The sequence below is a fragment of the Brassica napus genome, chromosome C7, assembly GCF_020379485.1.
Source record: "Brassica napus cultivar Da-Ae chromosome C7, Da-Ae, whole genome shotgun sequence".
Lineage (NCBI taxonomy): Eukaryota > Viridiplantae > Streptophyta > Magnoliopsida > Brassicales > Brassicaceae > Brassica > Brassica napus.
Genome location: NC_063450.1, coordinates 47306074 through 47322765, shown reverse-complemented (window position 1 = coordinate 47322765; position 16692 = coordinate 47306074). Strand labels below are relative to the sequence as shown.

At 33.8% G+C, this 16692-nt stretch overlaps 3 protein-coding genes and 1 non-coding gene across 5 annotated transcripts; 3 read left to right on the top strand and 1 right to left on the bottom strand.

The window, feature by feature from the left end:
• The first annotated feature begins 5391 nt into the window (after nt 1–5391).
• On the top strand, nt 5392–7425 carry LOC106351734 (transcription factor MYB39-like). The gene is made up of 3 exons (XM_013791492.3): nt 5392–5768; nt 6240–6983; nt 7106–7425. Exons 1-3 carry the CDS (start codon nt 5503–5505, stop codon nt 7125–7127), a joined length of 1032 nt encoding a protein of 343 aa, XP_013646946.2. The 5' UTR covers nt 5392–5502; the 3' UTR covers nt 7128–7425.
• Nucleotides 7426–7591: 166 nt separating this feature from the next.
• LOC106347658 (putative F-box protein At4g17780) lies at nt 7592–8917 on the top strand. The gene has a single exon (XM_013787248.3). The coding sequence runs from the start codon at nt 7742–7744 to the stop codon at nt 8915–8917; it is 1176 nt and encodes a 391-aa protein (XP_013642702.2). The 5' UTR covers nt 7592–7741.
• Nucleotides 8918–8934: 17 nt separating this feature from the next.
• Nucleotides 8935–13152, bottom strand: LOC111197752 (alpha,alpha-trehalose-phosphate synthase [UDP-forming] 5-like). 2 transcript variants are annotated; one of them, XM_022687512.2, is made up of 4 exons: nt 12912–13152; nt 10182–12235; nt 9475–9748; nt 8935–9395 (listed from the first exon to the last, which is right to left on the bottom strand). In XM_022687512.2, the coding sequence occupies exons 2-4, from the start codon at nt 12167–12169 to the stop codon at nt 9084–9086; spliced, it is 2574 nt and encodes an 857-aa protein (XP_022543233.2). In that variant the 5' UTR covers nt 12170–12235; nt 12912–13152; the 3' UTR covers nt 8935–9083. The 2 variants fall into 2 exon arrangements, with proteins under 2 accessions (XP_022543233.2, XP_022543234.2); XM_022687513.2 differs by having other exon boundaries at nt 12729–13018.
• Nucleotides 13153–16386: 3234 nt separating this feature from the next.
• On the top strand, nt 16387–16489 carry LOC125591053. Its single transcript, XR_007327038.1, has one exon. It is a non-coding gene; the product is annotated as a U6 spliceosomal RNA (small nuclear RNA).
• Nucleotides 16490–16692: the final 203 nt, after the last annotated feature.

Here is a 16692-nt window from a genome sequence, read left to right as displayed (position 1 = left end):
TCCTCCCTCCCCCCCCTACCTTATTTAATTAATGATTTATTCAGTTGATAAAAAAAAAAGGCTTCACATTTATTTTACTGTGAAAATGTTTCCAATAATGCATATGTAATTCGCAGCTTTATTTTCCTTGGTTCGTGGGCTCTTTCGACTTTCCCTTTACCTTTCTATAATTAAAGAGACTTTTTCACTGACCAAAAAAAGTTGCTCAATTTTCAACAAAACGAGCATGTCTTTTGTTTCCAAATAGACAGTTCACAGTTGAAATAAACCGAATCAAAATCAGCACCTGCAAGTTGCAACCCAATTACAATTGTCTAAAGCTGAACAAAACTAATTTTAGTCGGACCAAATTTTCATGAAATACTTTTTCTAACAAGTAGATAGTAAAATATATAATATTATATATATATTTTTGAAAACTGGTTTGAATTTTTTTTTGTAAAATTGTAGGAGGATTATTGGTGGCAATGAACTCAAACTTTGTGTCAACAAGCGTGAGACACAATTTAATATGTCATGCCGACACAATACAAGATGTATGCAGCAAAACTTTGTTATTGAAAAAAGATTCCTTCACCAACGTTTACAGAAATTTCAAAAAAGTAATGGAACATCCTGCATTTCAAATGCCGAGGAAAAAGCAGAAATGATCCAACTGAGAAGTGGTGTTGATGATGCTGTGAAGATAATATCGTTGACATATAACAAGAGATTGTTAGTTCCTTGCAGTGGAAGAAAATAAAGAAAGCTAACCATAAATCGTGTGTACCACGCACGAGGAATTTACTTCGGCCAGTAGAGTAAGCTTGTTAGAGAATAAAATATAATCCAGTTTAATTTTATCAACAAAGCTAAGAGGTTGATGTTCTTATGAAAAAATAATGCGTTTTGAGTATAAATTATGAAAGAGGCCAGTTTCTTTTAAAGAGCCACGTGAAGTACAGAACAAATTGTGGTTGGCTTGAAAATGGGACTGAAGGTTTCACCCAAAATGGTGCAGAATATGGACTTGTATGAGTATTGTATAAGGGCAAGAGAAACGAACATTTGTGCCACTAAAAGTTGTTCCTTTGTTTTATAATAAATGTCATTTTAACATTTTTTATGTTACATAAAAAAGTGTCACTTTAGAATTCTAATGCAAATTATATTTACTTTCCGTTGAAAATTAATTGCATACTGCATTGATTTTATAAATAATTTTATTTATTTCAAATACTATTGGTCAAATAGGTGTAATTAATAACAATTTAAATACATTTCAATCATTTTCTTAATCTGTGTGAAAAATGTCAAATTGACATTTATTAAAACATAGAATGAGTAAATAATATATAAATTATCGGTTATTTTATTAATCATTATTATGAGATTGACGAAATTTGATCTTGTAATGGAATTGTTGCACTTACTTAATAATGAATGCATTTCCATAAATATCTTTTTGATATAAGAGATTATTCAAAATAAATGACTAAAATGATAAGAAAAAGAAGAAGAAGATAATATTCAAAATCCCTTATACTTACAATAGGAGATGTCCATCGACAGAAAAAATATCAAAAAGATGAAAAATGAAAGAAAGTAATATGATTATGTTTCTTCATTTGGTATGTTTATCAAGTCAGACTTATTACATTAAAATAGAATTAAAAAACGAAATGTTTGCAGATATAGAATACTATATGCTTTAATATGTTTATTATCATTTTTCTTCTTTTTGGCCAGTAAACATATACGACTAGGTTTAAGTATCCAAGCACTTGTAAACTTGCAAGTGTATATACGACTAGGTGATGTTCATTTTGGCCAATAAACATATACGACTAGGCAGTACCAGTCCTGACATGGCAAACACCGCAAGCAATTTTTAAAAACTTGGCCTATTATGTATTATATGTAACTAAATTAACATATATATCAATGATTTGTTCTTAAAAAAAGGCTGATTTTTTCAAAAAAAAATTAGTGGGCTGGAAACTGATGCTTGTTGTGCTTCCCATAAGGGTCGCTACTGCGACCAGGTGATGTTCATTTGACAGTCTACAACAATAATAATATTTATTAAAAACTAACAATATAGTAAATAGTAATAGTTGTTCGGTTGTATGTATAGATAAAACGCATTCACATTTGCAAGTCTTTTTAAATTGCGTAAAAAAGTTCGTTAAACATTTAACTACTTATTGGCCGAAAATAATTTTAGTGTTGTCAAATTAAGATATGGTTCGGTAAAAAAAAGAAGAAGATATGGTTTTTTTATGTAACGACAACTTATAATATGACAATTAATGTTTGTTTTGCTGGAAATAACCAAACATATACACCTTCCCGTTGTTCAAAAAAAAAAAAAAAATACACCTTCCCATCCCCCAAGCGACCCTGAGCCAAACGAAACGTGTTTATAAGAGACGCGTTCACGGATGTTTCGCTTGAATATATGGCGGTTCTTCAATTTTTTTTGCAAATGGATATATTTTAAGCAATTGCTTAAATTATTTTCGAGTTTTGTTAGTACTATATTTTTACGTATAGATTAACAATTGGCCGTTCAGATTATTTGAACAAGTTATTTTCCAAGATTTTCCCATTTACAGTACACATTGTATTTTTAGCCTTATACTCGTTGTAATGTGTTGATAGTGTCACGTAAGTAGAGGAAATGAATTTTTTTTTTTTTTTGCTAAAGAATTTTATATACGATAAGCTGCTACTTATCGGGAAACCTTAGTTCATACGATTGTATATATAGTCAAAGAGATAAACAAAAATGTTTGGTTAATTTCAATTTGAAAATGTGAATCAAGCCTGAACATTGACCTTTTAATCCGTGACAGTTATTATCGGTCAATATAATCATTAAGTATACAATCAAGATCTTCTGTGAGAGCAAAACCTCGTATTTATATTAAAAGTTACGATAAAATTTTCTCCAGCCGAAGGAAACTTCGTTTTATATTTCTTCAAATTTGTCGTGATCCATCTCATTTCCTTTGAAGACAACAAATATTCTATTACATGTAAGATTTTCTCAAATGTCCAATAGTATATTAATACAGCGCAATATACCAACTTTATAATCCACTTTCTAGTTTGCGTTCCTTACGCTATCGAATAGTGTGGAAATTAACCTCGAGAGAATATCTTTAAAAGAAGTGAGTTAATCAAATAAAGCTATGAGCTATCGATTTTTCTTGTAATCCCTTATATATTAAAAAAGAAGCATTACAACATATTTTTGTAGCCACGTGTCATCACCACAATCATTCATAGAATCCTTAGAAAAATATGTTGGTCCATATAAATATATAATAAGCTTTTTATTAAACTAACCATAAATTAATCATGAATGTTCTTCATTGTTTCCTTAAATAAAAATCACGAAATTACCTAATGTGGCTAAAGTATATATGACAATTAATGATTTTGAATAATAAAGATTTGATACAAATTAGTCTATTCTCTATCATTTTTTAAAATTTTAACTTACTAAAATAAATTAAACAACCACATTAACTATATAATAAAAATTAAGATTTTTTCGTATATATTATATTTTGAGTTTTTAAAAACAACTATAAATGATTAAAGTTGTTAAAAACTCACATTTAAATTTTTGTGATCCATGTTTAAAATTTCTGTTATAACAAGATTCAAATGATTACGAAGTTACATAAGTAGGAAGTCTCATTTAATAAATATTATATATATGTATATTAATAATTTTTTTAAAAAAATTATATACCATATAAAATACATAAGTATTTTAATTTCGAAATTTGCTTTGAATTTTTTTGATAAACATTTTGAAAAAATATTGACAACTTAATATTTAGATTTTAAACTTTGTATTGAATTTTTTTTTAAAATTATAAATTACTAAAACTATTAAACATCCCACAAATTTTTTATTGTTATCAGTGATTTAAAATGTTTGTTATAAAGAAATACAAATGATCAAAAATAATATGAGTATAAAATATTTTTTAACAGATGTTAATATTAAAAATGTATTATATATCTATGTTAATGTCATTTAAACTTACTTTTATACCATATTAAATGGAAAAAGTGTTTGTATGAATTAATAAAATTTATCTATGTATTTGCACCAATTTAACTATATTATACGTAATAGTTTGTAAATTTTTAATTATTCAATATATATTTATTATTTCATAATATGTAAAAAAACATATAATACATAAAAGTAATATATATATATATATATATATATATATAATATTCATCCTGCGCAAGGCGCGAATCTTAACCTAGTGTAAATTATTTTGCAAATTTTGTATCAAAGAATCATCTAAATTTTGTATAAAAAAGTCATCTAAATCTAAGTCAGAAATGTGATTACTCCATTAAACATCTTGATTGAAGTCAAAATCAATCTCGTGTGAATGTTTTTTTTGGAGTTTGAATTCACATAAATGGTTAGAGAAATCAGTTTAAATTTCAGTCAACAATAGTTCTCAAATCATGCTTAGAAATCCGGAATGGTTCGGTTAGGTGAATTAATTAAGAAGAGTAATCTTCGTTTGAATTCAAATGGAGGCTTTCATCAACAATGAAACATTGAAGCAGGTAGAGGCGTCTTTGAATGCGGTGGAAGCAATCAGTGCAAAATGGTAAATACAAGATTCCAAGTTTGATGAAGATTGCAATGAGAGCATCATTTGGCATAATCAAATTAAATATTACTTATATATACTTTAGAAGAAAAGTAAATAACTTTTTAATTTATTATTTTGTGCTTAAGCAAAACTTTCAATATAGGTTTTAATCTTAATAGCAGAACATACATATGTAAATATTCAAAATAATCACATGTTTTGGAAATTATATGGGTGTGTTAACCTGATTTAGTGATTTCTATAAGATTAGTTGGGTTTTAGATTAGGAAATTATATTATACTTAGTATTGAATCTACAAGAAAAAGTACGTAACAAACTCAGCTAGAGTTTTTATAAGGAAACATCTGCATTTCCTTTTCTAGCATCGCTAGGGCAAACATTTTATGCATCTAAGTATCTAACACACAATAACGAAATCTATTAACAAATATATATGGTTTTATTCTTTTATAGAAAAATTCTTTCTTTGATAAGAAAATAATTCTTTATTTGAACATTATTCCCCACGAATTACTCTGCGAACGCCATTACACATCACATTATCATTACCTAATCTTGATTAATTTGGTTATAACTATTTTGATTATTTAACTTATTTATCATATGACTCTTATATTGTAGACTTGTCAAACACTATTAAATAATATTTACATAAAATTCTCATGAATGCATATAACTTTTAGTTATGCGATGGCTCATCTGCACAGATGTGTGTATATATATAGACACACACACTAGAACGTATAGAGCTACGAAAGAAAGAATATAAGAGTTTTTGATAAAAAAAAAGAAAGAATATAAGAGTTCATTAATCTTCAAGAAATTAGAGTTCTCAATCAGAAGATATACCAAACCAAAATGGGAAGATCACCGTGTTGCGATCAAGACAAAGGCGTGAAGAAAGGACCGTGGATGCCCGAAGAAGATTACAAGCTCGTGGCTTATATAGATAAAAACGGTTATGGGAAGTGGCGGTCACTTCCTAACATCGCTGGACTAAACCGCTGCGGAAAGAGCTGCCGGCTCCGGTGGATGAATTATCTCCGGCCTGATATCCGGAGAGGCGAGTTTACCGAAGAAGAAGAGAGTACTGTCGTTAAACTCCATGCCCTTCTTGGCAACAAGTAAGATTTTGTTTTATCAGGCCATCTTAAGCCCAAACCTATTTTTTCCTCTATAATTTCCACAAAAATAGAGTAACTTTATTATAGGGTAAATTTTGCTCCAATATTTTACTCTATAAAGTGAAAAAGTAAAATCTCTCTATTTTCTCCTCTATAATAGAGTAAACTATTGGACCAAAACTTATTCTATAATATAGTTACTCTATTTTTGTGGGAATTATAGCAAAAAAAATAGGTTTGGGTTGGAGATGGTCTTGGTTAGAAATTTCATGTAACTATTTAACAAATAAATTTTGTTTAAAGTGCTAAAACTTGTGGCCCTTGTCACCCAACGAGTATATTTAATTATCTTCAACAGTTGTACATTTTTGGTAATATAGTCTGAACTTCAGCTTACGATCTCTAACTATGCAAAATGTTAATCTTTGATTATTGTTGTTGTAACGCTTGAATTAAAATTTTCTTTTATAGATGGTCGAAGATTGCGAATCATCTTCCAGGAAGGACCGATAACGAAATAAAAAACTATTGGAACACTCATATGAGGAAAAAAATGTTGCAAATGGGGATTGATCCAATCACCCACGAGCCAAAAACCAACGATCTTAGCCCTATCCTCGACGTTTCTCAAATGCTTGCGGCGGCTATTGGCAACGGCCAGTTTGGTAACAATACTCTCTTCAACAACAACATTGCTGTGGAAGATCTTCTCAAACTCCAATTGATTCATAAAATGCTCCAAATCATAACCCCCAAAGCCATGCCAAACACCAATAGCTTCAATACCAACTCACTGGATACTAAACCGGTAGCCAATAATATCAAAACCAATCCAGTGAATCCTAAACCGGAGCAGGCTGCTGGACAATTGAATGCTATTGATCCACATGTTTTCACAAGCCAAATTGAAAATGAAGATTTCATGCCATCTTTTGAGGATGCTTGGGATTGTTTTGGAGATAACCAGCTTCCTGGTTTGGTTATGGTTTCTCAGGAAAATCTGAATTATCAAACCGGAGCCGGTATGATGCCAGATTATTATGGTGATCAATTACGTGAAGTCCCATCTACTGGTTCGATATCGGTTACTCCTGAGACATCCGGGTTGAATTATCCCGGTACGACTCAGCACTCATCCGGTTCAAATGTCCAAGAGGACTGGGAGAAGTTTCTTGATGATGAAACAAGTGACTCTTGCTGGAAAAGTTTCTTAGAGTAAGTTTTTTTTCTCCATTTTTATTTTAATTATGATATTTAACTAGTATCTATATATATGGTAACATACATTCTCAAGTTAAAAATATCTGTTAACAGAGTATTGCTATTTTAATATGTAGTTTAACGTCGCCCACGTCGTGACCGGCCCGTGGTAGAACTGGATTTTGTTCAAGTCGTATACTCATCATAGTTTTAAAGATTCATACACAGAAACGTTCGAAAATATTCTTAATTCCTTTGTAACAGAATTATTTATTTATATGCTTGTATTCTTTGGGAGACAAAAAAAAATGTTTGTATTCATTTTCTTGCAAAGGATTGTTTGAATTGTATTTCTTCTACTTGGTTTGTTTGTTGTGTAAAAGAAACACATTGTAATCACATTTCGGGGTAATATTTTTATAAATATACGATTGTTCTATTATACAATCAAAGAAAATAAATTCATCTATATACTGATAAAGAAACATTGTAAAATAAAAAACAAACAAAACCTTAAGTAATTTGTATTTGATCACATATTCACATGTTGTGCCATTAAATGATGATAACTTGTTATACACGTTATCTACAATTGTTATAATACAAAATCCCCAATCAAATATACACAAATGTTAACTTTCCTAGTAAAAAATAGTAAAATATGTTACATCAATCTCCCAAGATCTCATAACAAAAGGTCTTCCATTTATTTGATTATAAAGACTATAGTACATAGATATGCATTTAACATTTTATAAAAGAACTGACCAAGAATGAACAACCCTAGCTCGATCTACATAGTTGACGATCTACTAGAAGAAATATTCCTGCGACTGCCATTGAAACCCATCCTCAAATCCAAAACTCTCTCGAAACGATGGAGATCGATTCTCGAATCAAAGAATTTCGTTGGGAGACGCGTGAGTTTTCAAAAGAGCCGTAAGATCCTAGCTGCTTACAACTGCGACTGCGGCGCGCAGCCGAGGCTCCTCCCAGAGTCGCGGTTCAAAGGGGACGAAGAGATAGTCTATCTTCACTGCGACACCAAACGACCCTCGATAATGACTTGCGACGGTTTGGTCTGCATCCCGGAACAAGACTGGATCAACGTTTTGAACCCTTGGACAAAACAACTCAGGCGGTTCTGTTTCGGAGCGTGGTCGTCCGGTTACTCTCGCGTGATGGGGTTCGGTAGTGACGAAGTCACAGGGAGATATAAAGTAGTGAAGATGGAGATATGGAGTTACAGTGATCATTGTGGAGTGGAGTGTAGTGTTCTTGACGTTGAAACTGGTGAATGGTGGATGCTGAGTCCACCTTCTTACAAGTTGTTGTGTCCACTTTCTCACAAGCTTTCAAGAAAATCAGTGTGTGTGAATGGTTCCATATACTGGCTACAACACGTTGGGAGTGGTTACAAGATACTAGCATTGGATCTTCACAAAGAAAAATTCCGTAACGTATCAGTTCCGTTGACGCGTGTCACGCAAGAAACACAGATAGCGAACCTTGAAAACCGTCTAACCATAGCCGTTACTTATAGAAACCCTGAATGGAAACTAGATATCTGGAGCAAGGGTAGTAGTAGATGGAACATGACTTACTCCATTAGTTTAGCTGGAAAAGGTGTTCCCTGGGAGATTCGGAGTAAAGGGTTCACACCGGTGTCGGTTTCTAAGCAAGGGAACCTTGTTTTTACTGACAATCACAAGAGGCTTTTCAAATACTATCCAAGGACAGATGAGATCCGTTGTCTCTCCTCAGACACTTGTGTTATATCTCCTTTCTTGGAAACTTTGGCTCCACTTCCTTTGAAATCAACCCTTCCGTTTCCTCATCCGCGCAGGACATCCAAGTGCCGTGTGCTTTCGAAACAGGACGAGTTTGGGATAGTAGAGCTTCTCATATCCACTCTAGTAGCTGTTGGTATTGTTTGGTTCTCTCTCTAGGAGTCTCTACTAATACATGACGAAGAGTTGCTTACCTTAATCTTAATCATGTGTTTTGTCACTTGCGTTAATCCAACACAGTAAAGAAAATACATTCCTAAACTTGAAAACCATACACACAAGTCATAACAACAAACTCTTAATTAAGCTCACGTTTAACAAATCCTTAGAAGATATCTTTTGTTGGAACATCCACGGTTGAAGAGGTTTGATCAGAGGTGGCTAGACCTTCAAGCATTCTGATGATCTCTGCAGTGTCGTCTAAGTAGTACTTAGCTTTGCTTGGCTTTTGACCAACGGTGCAAGCGAAGATCTCAGCCACTGGAGATAAAGCAGGACCATCTTTAGCACCCATTATCACCTCAAACATATCCTCATCAGACCGATCATCTCCCACGCATAGAATGAAATCCAACAGCTTCCCTTGTTCCTGCATCGTCGTTAGAAGCCTCTCTGCCACAAGACCTTTGTTCACACCCTGTTTTAATTAAAGGAACAAAATAGAGAGCGAGTAAGATTTTGACAATAAAGCTAACTAAACTCTTTTTATATCTGACCTGTGGTTTAACTTCAACGAGTTGTTGTCCGGTTTTGACAGAGACTGGATCATTCGTGAGCACGCTTTCTAAGTGTTCCATAAGCTCTTTAGCTTGACAAGATCCGAAGTCAGGATCAGCAAACTCGTAGTTCCAAACGAGAGCAGTCTCTTTAGTCTCTATTGTTGATCCATCTGTCGTCTCAGTGTAGAGTCTCATCACTGGCTCTGCTATTTGTTTCCACTCAAAAGCCGACACTAAACTCGATGTTTCCCACTCTGTTCCATCATTTGGCCTGTCCCACATTTTCCACAAAAATAAATTAACTCTCTGCTCCTTCCGTTCCACAAAGATAGATTTTTTTAGTATTTTCACACATATTAAGAAAACACATTAAAAATACATCTAATTTTTTTTCTAAAAAATCTATTATCAAGGAACGAAAGGAGTATCTAAGAAGATTCAAGAAGACATGAAACAAGTGTTACTCTCTACATTTCAATTTAATTGTTGTTGTAGGATAAAATTTTCGTAACAAAATAAATGTCATTTTATAATCTTAGTGCAAAATTTATTAATAATATTCTCTAATTTATATTTCTACGGATTGAAATATAGTTAGGCGTATCGATAATAATGTTTTTATATAGAAAATATAGAAAATTAAATGTTTTCTTAATATGTATGCACAAATCTAAAACTACAACTATAATGAAACAAAAGTGTACCTTATAAAGTATCCATGCTCTGCGGCCAAACCAAGATCACCACAAGAGGAAAACCATTCGGTTAGCGTCTTTCGATCTTTCCCGCTGATGAGATAAACGATATTCTTGGGGTCACTCGACAGCTTGTTCAAGGTCTCGATCGTTTGGATGCTAGGCGTCGTCCTAATGGACCCAGGCTGCACCATCGTGCCATCGTAATCCACAAGAATAGCTCTCTTCTTGGTCCTCTTATAAGCCGAGACAATGTGCTCAATAGAAAGCTTCTTAAAACTCGGATCAAGCGCCACAACCCTAAACCCTAACCCGAACCCTATCCCCCAGCACCTCTTCCTCACGTGCTCCGCGCACGCCCTCTCGAGATCCTGTATAAAGCTGCGCGACCAGTAGGCAACATCATGGGTGCTCACGTACTTGTGATGCTTCTCGTGACGCATTTGCTTCTCCGCTTCCGAAACTGTCAACGCGTAGTCCATAGCCTCGGTGACCGCGTCGATGTTCCACGGGTTCACTCTAATGGCGCCGCTTAGAGAAGGAGAGCAACCGATGAACTCGGAGACTACAAGCATGCTCTTCTTCGCAGCGCAAGGGTCGAGTCCTAACGTCTCGTTGAGCTTGGGGTTAGCTTGTCTGCAGATGATATACTCATAAGGGATAAGATTCATACCGTCTCTCACTGCGGTGACAAGACAACACTCTGCGATCACGTAGTAAGCGATCCTCTCGTAGAACTGAAGCGGTTCATCGATGAGAAACACAGGCTGGTACCCTGGCCTTCCGAACGTGTCGTTGATCCGTTTAACGGTGGCTAGGGTTTCGGACCGAACCTCCTGGACGTCTTTCCCGCGGCCTCTCGCGGGGTTGGCGATCTGGACGAGTACAACTCGTCCTCGCTTCTCCGGATGCTGCTGGAGAAGCTGCTCCATAGCCAGGAGCTTGAGGCTGATTCCTTTGAAGATGTCCATGTCGTCGACGCCGAGGAGGACCTTCTGGTCCGAGAACTGGTCTCTAAGGTCAGCGACTTTGGTCTGAGTCTCGGGGAGGTTTAGAATCGACTGAAGCTGGCTGGTGTGGATCCCGACGGGGAGGATCTTGATGCTGACCGTTCTGCCGTAGTACTCAAGCCCTATGGTTCCTCTTTTGGACTGGTAGGACAAGCCTAGCATCCTGCTGCAGCAAGAGAGGAAGTGCCTCGCGTAGTCAAAGGTGTGAAAGCCAATCAGATCAGCGTTGAGTAGGGCGCGTAAGAGCTCGTTTCTGACAGGGAGAGTTCGGTAAATCTCTGAAGAAGGGAAGGGGCTGTGGAGGAAGAACCCTAGCTTCACTCTGTTAAACCTCTTCCGCAAGAAAGTAGGCAGAACCATCAAGTGGTAGTCATGAACCCAAACGAAGTCATCGTCAGGGTTAATCACTTCCATGACTTTGTCAGCGAAGATCTTGTTAACGGAGAGGTACGCTTGCCATAAGGAGCGGTCGAACCTGCCTCCGAGATCAGGGTTTAGAGGAAGCATGTAGTGAAACAAGGGCCATAGATGCTGCTTGCAGAAGCCGTGGTAGTACTTGGTGAATATCTCAGGCGGGATGTAAGCAGGGACGCATTTGAAATTCTCGAGGAGTCTTTGGGAGACGTCGTCTTGCTCGGATGGGTCTACTTGGTCTTTGAGGCAGCCGATGTAGACGACTTCCATGTCTTCGCGCATGCCGTCTTTGAGCTGCAAGAGGAGGGAGTCGTTGTCCCAGGTGAAGGTGAGTTTACCGGATGGGTTGCGATGGGATTTGATGGGGAGCTGGTTTCCAACGATGATGATTCGGTCTTGCGCGATGGAGGATGGAGCGTCGGAGCAGACGCTGTTGCTGTTGGCGTCGTCGTCTAGCTCGGATAAGACGCCTGTGACGGTTGCTACTCTTGGGAACCTCTTCTTTTCCCGGGAGAAGGAGTGGAAGTTGCCTGAAGCGAGATCCAAGAGGTTGGAATAGGATCTTGATACCATGTCTCCTTGTGTGTGTGTGTTTGTGTTTGTGTAAACTCTCTACAGCATGTGAATAAGGTTCAGTGTCTGCAACAAAAAACAAGACATCACGGATCATTAACTCAAATCTTAAATCTTTGATCATTAATTCATCTTACAAACACAAGAGCACATCAAAAATAAAATATTTGATTACTAATTCGTCTGATTAACACAAGAACACATCAAACATTAAGAGAAACAAAATCTGAGGAACAGAGCATTCAGATCAAAGATTTAATTTTTAGCTAAACACTGGAGCAGGAACACGAGAAATATGGAACTGAAACTCTAAACGATCAGCATCAACAAATCTCAGAATTTTAAAAAGATCCATCTGACATAGAAGATGCAGAATGAGCAGACAGAGACAATAGTGAGGTTAAATCTCAAAAAAATAAATAACAAATTTCACAAAAAGCTTGTATGAACAAAAACCTTATACCTGAACAACAAGCCAAAAAAAGGAAAATATCTTACAGAATCAAGATGAAATATAAGTATGTCGGAATCGTGAAATGTAATAAGAAAAAAAACTTACAGTGCTAAGCTATAGCTTTCACTGAGACAAACAAGATCAAAACACAAATCTCGAGGAAAAAAAATAAAAAAGGAAAGTTTCAGTTAGTGAAAGTTCATCAGATCCTTGAGATGAAAAGGAAACGAGAAACCCATTAGATGCAAAGAAGATAGTCAGAAGAGAAAGGAAAAGAAAAAAGCTCACTTTTTTAGAGTAATGGTGGTGAGTGTGACTGCAGCTCTGCGAGAAAGAGAGAGAGAGAGAGACAGAGAAAGCTTAAAAGATTCTTTTCTCCATTTCTCTTTGTTCCGCTACTTCTTCACTGTTCTTTCTAATAAAGTCTGTTTTTTTCTTATTAAAAAAACACTTCTATTTCTTTTTGCATTTGTGCTTTATGTCTTAATTTAATTCTCTATAATATTTGGGCGTAGATTTTAATGTTTTTGGAAGATTCTCCTCTGCTTTCCCTCTATAATGCAATAATAAATAGTCCTCTGAGATTTGTGACCAATCAACGTAGTGGAAGTAAATACGTTGTCCAAATAATAATGGTACACAATATAATAAAAGAATACGCATAAGATTTTGACATAAGAAAATTCATGCTATTTTTTTTTTAAATGGTAGAAAACAATAATTTAATTAAATAATTGACCATTTGTTGAGTAACTTGAGTTTGCTATTAGCAAATTGACAAACCGTAACATAAAATGTTCAGATGAAATTTAGCGCATGATTTTATCGGTTTTATAATTTTAAAAATATTTTCGTTTACTATTTTAAGATGAATATACCAATATTTAACATGTTAAATAAATGTAGATCACAGTTAAACATATCATTTAGTAACTTACATGCCTACCCCAAAAGAAATATGCTATATAAAAAAAATGTGTTCCATATGTTTAGAAGAACAAAGGAGTGAAACAATCAAAGCTTATTTCAGTCTATTTTGCATAGTTATATAATATACTAGGGTCGGTCTATCCTACGGGCGGGATATAATTTACTTGTAATTAAGATTATTATTTTTTATATGATTTGTGGTTTGTGTTTTAGTTTTACATTTGCAATAGATGTATATGAGATATACTATTTTCTTAAATTTAAAATTAACCAAAAAACTAATTTTTACTATTAGCATAATCTCTCTCTCTCAATGCTACGGGCGTGTTAGTAACCAAAAATACATAAATATATCAGTTAAAGAGTATTTCAAAATGTTTAGCTTACTTAAAATTTAAGGTGATATTAACTTTTATTGTGTATATTTTGTTATTCTTGTTAAAGATCATGATCATCTTAATATTAAAATGTTCATGAATACATAATAGTTTTACATATTTTTTTTGTTTATTTTACAGTAATTATGATAATTTTGATAATAAGTAAAATAATTTTTTTTTTAAAAATCTTAGATTATATTTTTTCTTATGAATATTTTTAAAATTTATGTCTTTGATATTATATTATTAATTATGTGCTAAAATATTATTTTAGGTTGATGTCCAATGAAACATTATTTTCATATATGTATATATATATATATATATTTTTTTTTTATATTTGAAACTATTGTTTTTCATATCGTATTAGTTCTAGTTGTTTTTATCCAAAATAGGAGGTGCGGTTGGACGAATTTTCTTTCAAATGTGTCAACGCTGTGATTGTTTTTTTATTAGGTTAGCATGTGTCATTTGTCGAGAAGAGAGTACATATGTTATGGGAAGTGAATGTTCTAAATAAGGCATAAGTTAGTGTTTGGACAAAACTACAACGTTTCAATTTCATGTAAGAACATGTTTAGTATTCCACACTCAGCTCATTCGTCCACCGTCCTCATTTTATTGTGATATATGCAGACTCAAACTTGGAAGTATAATAAGAAAAATACATTCTATGTATATATCAAAACTCATCCAATTTTGGAGACACAAAAGCAGCCAAGTTAAATAGAATTCACAATCCACTAGTCAGTATGAGAAAGATGTAATTGAAATATACTCACAAATCAAAGCCATGCATGGGAAAGATGTAATCGAAATATACTCACAAATCAAAACCATGCATACTCACACATAATTATATATCCATAAGTGTCTGCACTAACTGTTGTATCCTTGAGATCAGGGCCAACAACCTTTTAGGGAACCACAATAATGAAAAATCAGCACCAAGATGTTGTAAATTATTATGAGCTAAAGATAAATAGATCTTTAAAAAAAAAGTTTACTAATAAAAGTTATCTCCCCTCTTCTATCGTCTTCCTCTTTTCTCTTCTTCTCTGTTTATTATGTTTCTCATCTCATTTTTTCTGTTTCTTATCACTTTTTGTCACAATCCGTTAAGTACAACGATGAGCTTAACAAATTTTTTTTCATCACCTTTTTGTGTTGTTTATTAAGAGAAATGAACTGATGATTTTCTTGGAAGAAAACCTTCATATTTATAATGGAGGATTAACACAAAGGAATGAATGAGGAGATTCATTGAATGTGGAGATTCATTGAATGTGAGATCGTGTGAGAAGTAGAGAGTAGGTATTAATGTGAATGTTAATGAAGATGCATGAACCAAGTTAATTTCCGTAACAGTTCCAGAATAAAGAAGTCTATTCGGCTTCCGACTGACATTGATCGGAATCGTTCGTCACCGGTGAAACCGTTGGATTTCTATTGACAGTTGACTGAACGGAAATTGTTGCTCGACGGCCACTTTCCCTAAGTTTCGTATACCGTTTTTTTAGAGAATATGTATTTGGACCATAGTAAACACATAAAACCCATTAAATTCAAGAATTAATGAAACATTGACTTTTGATTGACCGTGACACGTGTCGGCTTTTCAAGACTCGAATTAGTGACTTGTTCGACTACGTGGATAGCCTAGTAACGAATGAAACCTTCTTTTATAATAATATAGATTACTATTTTGATTTTCTGAACTATTATATTTTCTATTGATATATGTTGCAATTCCTTTTTCTTTCTTTTTTAACTTCACATTCTGATTTGCTAAGAAATAAAATAATATGCTTATTTTCTCTAATGGTATGTGACTGAATGTCTTAGTAAGATATTAACAAATAATCATATACGGGGACAGAGGTGTATAATATATATTTTTTGTCACATCCTTTTGTTTTCTACTTGTGTACCCATAATTTAAGGTCGGCGGATAGGAAAAATGGTAGATTTTTTTTGTTGTGTCTGTATAGTAAGCTAGGCATCAGAATAATGCAAAAAGAGTTGGTACGTACTAGTGTTGATTGGTCGTTTTCTATGAATAATAATTTTGATGTTTCAGTTTTAATAATTTCTGAATAAAAAGACAACAAATCTCTTGATGTCTTTGTAGATTGGGAACACAGGTCATGTCTGTCTCTTTTAATTTGCCTTTCTCTCCTATTATAATGGTGATTTGTTAGAACATTTTGATTGAAAGTATCTTACAACAATATTTTGTAATAAAATGTAAACATAATAAAGAAAGATTAGAAAAAGTGAAAAGGTTTTCAAATGATATTTTGGGAAATGCATAAAAACTTTATGAGCCATTTGTCTCGCAAAGAGTATTTCAATTCATAAAACAAAAGATTAATTTTTATCATATAACTAAATTGTATTAAAATATTACTCTTTTTTATCAAGAGATTTGTTTGTTCAAAATGTTTTATCAAGTCCTTTCGGGGACATCCGATAAAATTGGAACGATACAGAGAAGATTAGCATGGCCCCTGCGCAAGGATGACACGCACAAATCGAAAAATGGTCCAAATTTTTATGCCCTTTTTCAAAAAAAAAAAAAAATGTTTTATCAAAATGTTTTAGAAACCTTAGAACAAACAAACATCATTAAAACATTTATTGTTTATTATTGTACCTTGCTCTTGGAAATGACGTGGCTGTTGCGAGCCTCGAGAGATGTCTGGGCCCCGGCCTTGGGACCCTCAGTTAAAAAAAAAAAAAAACAACATTTAAATTTT

Coding starts and splice junctions, on each gene's coding strand:
- LOC106351734 (XM_013791492.3), top strand. CDS start 5,503: ATGGGAAGATCACCGTGTTGCGATCAAGACAAAGGCGTGAAGAAAGGA. Junction 5,769..6,239: donor CATGCCCTTCTTGGCAACAA/GTAAGATTTTGT, acceptor TTTCTTTTATAG/ATGGTCGAAGATTGCGAATC. Junction 6,984..7,105: donor TGCTGGAAAAGTTTCTTAGA/GTAAGTTTTTTT, acceptor TTTAATATGTAG/TTTAACGTCGCCCACGTCGT.
- LOC106347658 (XM_013787248.3), top strand. CDS start 7,742: ATGAACAACCCTAGCTCGATCTACATAGTTGACGATCTACTAGAAGAA.
- LOC111197752 (XM_022687512.2), bottom strand. CDS start 12,169: ATGGTATCAAGATCCTATTCCAACCTCTTGGATCTCGCTTCAGGCAAC. Junction 9,749..10,181: donor GAGCATGGATACTTTATAAG/GTACACTTTTGT, acceptor AATGTGGGACAG/GCCAAATGATGGAACAGAGT. Junction 9,396..9,474: donor TCGTTGAAGTTAAACCACAG/GTCAGATATAAA, acceptor TAATTAAAACAG/GGTGTGAACAAAGGTCTTGT.